Source organism: Frankliniella occidentalis, unplaced genomic scaffold (assembly GCF_000697945.3).
Source record: "Frankliniella occidentalis isolate FOCC.00 unplaced genomic scaffold, Focc_3.1 Scaffold272, whole genome shotgun sequence".
NCBI classification, from domain to species: Eukaryota; Metazoa; Arthropoda; class Insecta; order Thysanoptera; family Thripidae; genus Frankliniella; species Frankliniella occidentalis.
In genome coordinates this window covers 129,853-134,291 of record NW_026267398.1, presented here as the reverse complement: position 1 = coordinate 134,291, position 4,439 = coordinate 129,853, and the positions used below count along the sequence as shown (strand labels likewise).

The 4,439-nt window shown below is 49.1% G+C and overlaps 1 protein-coding gene across 1 annotated transcript in view; it reads right to left on the bottom strand.

Moving 5' to 3' along the window:
* The window catches only part of LOC113213677 (uncharacterized), a 10,294-nt gene extending 6,092 nt beyond the window's left edge, over positions 1–4,202 (bottom strand). The window contains exons 1-2 of the mRNA XM_052273450.1: positions 259–4,202; positions 4–181 (exon numbers count right to left, since the gene is read on the bottom strand). Of these exons, the coding sequence (XP_052129410.1) occupies positions 4–181; positions 259–3,848 (3,768 nt within the window). The 5' untranslated portion in view covers positions 3,849–4,202. The remainder of the gene's footprint in view (positions 1–3; positions 182–258) is intronic.
* Positions 4,203–4,439: the final 237 nt, after the last annotated feature.

Here is a 4,439-nt window from a genome sequence, read left to right as displayed (position 1 = left end):
GACGCCTGCCGCCACGCATTGCATCAACTTGATTGTAGATGGTGCTTTCTCCACTGCGACTAAATTCTCGTCGAAAATGGTGAAAGATTTGAAGGTGGGCTTCGCCACCAACTTCTTCATTCTCTCGGGAGTGCAGACAATTTCCACTTGACGATCAAACCGAGGATTGCGGAGCAGATACCTGTAAGCAGAACGAAACGTTAATATCAATATTTTGCCGCGAAAACGGTTATTTTGAACACGTAAACACTATCTTACCCGTATGTCGAGTTGGAGAACTGCTTGTACGCCTTTTGCTCGAATTTGAGCTTTGTGCGTTGCCGCTCCGTCATCAGATCCTCAATATATGGCTTCAGCCAGGCCTTCTGCTCGTATTTCACGCCACGGTGAAATTTGGTGACTCGGAGGCCCAGCTTGAGGTACAAGGCGAGGACTGCGCCGTGCACGACGTAGTTCTGTCGTGGTCCCAGATGTGCAATGAGTTTGGGTTCTTTAAGTTGTGCTTTAGGAAGACGCGCAGCGATCCGCTGCTGGTACGGACTCATCCACTCGATGGGGGCCACCACCTTCTCCACGGCACACGGCCACTCGTCGTGCGCATCGTGCAGCTCGGCCGGGTACTCGAGGCTCACCTCGACCGTGTACATTTCATCGTCATCCTCACGAACCTGTGTCCAATCCTTTTTAGCAAGATCTTCGGGCTCCACCCACTGGTAGTTGTTATACGCCAGCTTTTTGCACATTTCATTTGAATACAGAGCATTCACGTCATAAATCTGAATGTGCTTTTCTGGCTTTGTCGGACTGTACGTAGATGTTCCGGGCACATTTGCCTCCGAGTACCGCTGCATGATGCAGGCCAGGCCGCCTCTCTTTTGCCTCTCAAACATCTGGTACATATCCGGATCCGATAGAACTTCAACCTCGGCATGAGTGAATTTCAGTGCTTGGCACCAGGTGAGCGATGAGATGGAGACAAAATGGCAGACTTCTAGACCATATTTAGCGAACGTCATCGCTTTGAACTTGGTAAAGAAGGCCGCCAAGAGCAGGACGTCCGCATACAAATAGTGCCTCATGTAGTCGAGTAGAGATTCACACCCCATCCCGTTCCACACGTGCTGCGCGCGCTCATACTCCTCCGCGCTCGGCAGAGAGTTGCTCAGGGAGGAATAAAAATCTTGTCGTGCAGGAAGCGTCTTTTGGGCTACAAGTTTTGCGTACGACTCGGTGAATTCATAGCAGTATACTCCTTTTCTCCGGAGCAACTCGTAGTGGGTCGGATCTGGGTAAGCCTCCTTGAGTATGGACAGCTCTGCATCAGTGAGGTGTTCTGTGATGGAGTCGAGTTTCTCGGAAAAGAAATTAAAGCTGTCCACCATTTTTATGGATCTTCTATCTTTTCCCAGATGGATGGTGACACTTCTGTATGTGTCCATCGTCTTGGCCAGCACCGATATCCTCTTCGATCGTAGTTTTGGATGACTCATGAACGCCCGGAACACCAAATGCACATCATATTTGGACCCATTGTGTGACACTAAGCTGAGAAAGGATGTGCGTTTTACTGCTGAATTACATGCTCCGTGAGCCATTCCGCGAATATTTTCCTTCTCCTGCAGGTGCTCGTGATCTCTCACACGGTCCTCGTCTTTTGCAAACGGTTTTCTGCACAAATAACATTCTTTTGCGTTTTTACAGTCTTTTTCCTGCTGCGGCGACATGTGCAGCGGGAAGTCTGGGCGCATCGCCCACAGTTCTTCCTCTAGCTGCAGAACTGTGTCGACAAAATGTTTGTCAACGTCTTTGTCAGCAGCATGTGAAATTACCGGCCTCGCCAGTTTTCCTTCCCAGTCAACGACTGCAATGGCATAGGCGACGGGCACGTGTTCTTGCACCCGATTTCTTCCACTCTCGTCACTACCTTCCAATTTTTTCAGTGCACACTCAAAGTCAAAATATGCCGTGAAGGGGACACGCTGAGTTTTGGGGAAGCATTTTGCATCGAATGATGAAACCGTTCCTGGCTTTGCGTACTCTATTCGCTGCGCACCGAATTCCTTGCACGAATTTTCATGTTGGTTAAGTCTTTCTTGAGTTGGAAGAGTATTCAAACAGTAGCAGCAGTAGAACGCACGAGCCCTCTTGCGTGTTTGACTGTACAAAAAGGCATGAATATCCTGAACTAACACATAGTGGTATTGGCCCTCTCGTTCCAGCAAGAGAAGTGTGATGTGGTTTTCCTTCTTTTCACTGGTGCAGTACAGCGGCACAATAATTGATTTCGTCTTCTTTTTTGTCTTCTGTGTATCGGCGTCCCAGCTCACTGCTTCCCCCTCCTCTTCTTCCTCTTCATTCACTTGTTCTTCTTCTCCAGTGCTGTCCTCCGCCTCTTCGCACTCCATGGCGCTATCGTCGATGGGTATATCCCCGTCCGCACTTTCCTCCTTCTCCTCTTCATCTTCTTCGATCACATCTTCATAGAGCACGGTCAAACTAATTGCGGGGTTGAGTTTTTCAAATCTGGGAATATCTTTTACTTTCATTGGTTCGTATTTAATATTTCCCATATTTAGCTCATCCAAATACTTGGTGTAGTTAGCTTGTCGATATTTGTTGTCTGCTGCGGGGTGCAATGCAGCAATAATTGACAGTCGAAAGCAATCGTCGTTGCCATAATTTTGAATATTAACAAGAGTCTGCTTCGAATTCTTCAAATGGGTGGGTGTCGAAATGTATGAGCTTCCGCGGAGCGGGCTATTCGTTGCAATGTTCAAGTCAAACCCGACCACTTCACTGATCACCCACGAACTGCCTTTGAGGTTAGTGTGATCCGCCATCGTCAGAACCTCGGCGAGAGCTTTCTCGACGGTCTCCTGGACGTTGTCGCCGTGCTTGAAAAGCGTGTGTTGGTAGCTGTTCAAATACAGCGTCTGCCTTTCAATCTCCAACTGTGCAGAGCCCGGTTCCGCGGGCACCTCGCGAGAGGCAGCGACTTTGCCGCTGATCTGCCATTTAATGCCTTGTATTGCTTCTTGCAGATGTTTCTTTAATTTTGAAATGATGTTTTTCTTGTTGTTGATAAGGCATGCTTCCAAGTCGTACTGGTTTTGCACCGTCGTCGAGTGCTTGGATACGTTCTTCTTGAGCGCGTACGTGGTGTCCCATTGCAGTTCCTCTTCTTCTTCTTCTGACCCCTCTTCTTGATTGCTGGGGCCGGCTCCTCCGAATTGACTTGCTTGTTTCTGGTGCTCTGCGCACTTCTGGTAGTGCACGTCTCGATCGTGTGCGGATGCAAACGATTCGCGGCAGTAGAGGCACAGATAGGATGAAGGTTTCTTTCCGTTGTCCTTTTTGCAGACTTTTTTGTGCTTTTGGTACTCTTTTAAGTTTCGCATCGTAGTATGACACACATCGCACATTCGCTCCTCACTATGCACGCGATCAAAATGATATCGAAGTCGATCTTCTGTTTTACATTTCTTGTCGCATCTCGGACATGTAACACATTTTCCTGTTTGGTGTATCGATTCAATATGTTGCTGGAGATGATAATGACGACTGAATGTTTGGGAACACTCCTTGCACACGTAGTTTCTAAAATGGCATCTTTTATGGTCTTGCAAAGATTTCTTAGACTTGCAGATCTTGCTGCATTTATCGCAAGAAAATATCGCCCCGCATGTTGCTGCTTCTATGTGCTTTTTTAAACATCCGTTGGACTTGAAGTTCCTGAGGCACTTCTGACACTGTGGGGTGCATGGTTTTGACTGATGTTCTCGAAGGCGGGCGGGTCTTGCGAATTTCGCTCCGCACTTCTCACATTCGAATTTCGGAGGCGGCGACATTTCTGTAGAGAAATAATAATAATAATTCGCATGAGTATGAGATACAAATATAAGAATAAATATAAACACGCGTCGCGCTCGCGAAGAATTTGCTTACCGAGAATAGTTGCACACAGTATGGCTGGTTGCACTATGCAGCGTCACCCTGCTGCTGCTGCGCGCGCACACCCAATCACTGGACCGGAGCACAAACGACGCGCGCGAGAGAGAGACGTCTCGACTCGACCGCTTCCGCACCCAAACTGACGCATGATGCAATCTATAGGCGCTGGCTGCTGCACTTTAACCGGTCAAAGAATTGATCGGGTGGTTAGTTGGAAATCCTGCCGCCTCGATTGTCGCAGCGCGATCATCGACCCCTCTGCACGTGCAGCCCCTCCCCCACCCACTATTTGGCATCGCTGCATCTTCCCTCTCTCTCCCTCCCACGCATCTCGCGCGCATCTTGCAGGTGCACGTGTTCGATTTGGTATGTTGCACTACGCGCACCCCTCCCATAATCCAGCGCTGCCCTGCTGCGCGGCACCCTCCCTCGTCACGAAACGCTGAGTCATCCGCGCCACGCAACCCCTACGCACACTCCCCCACCCC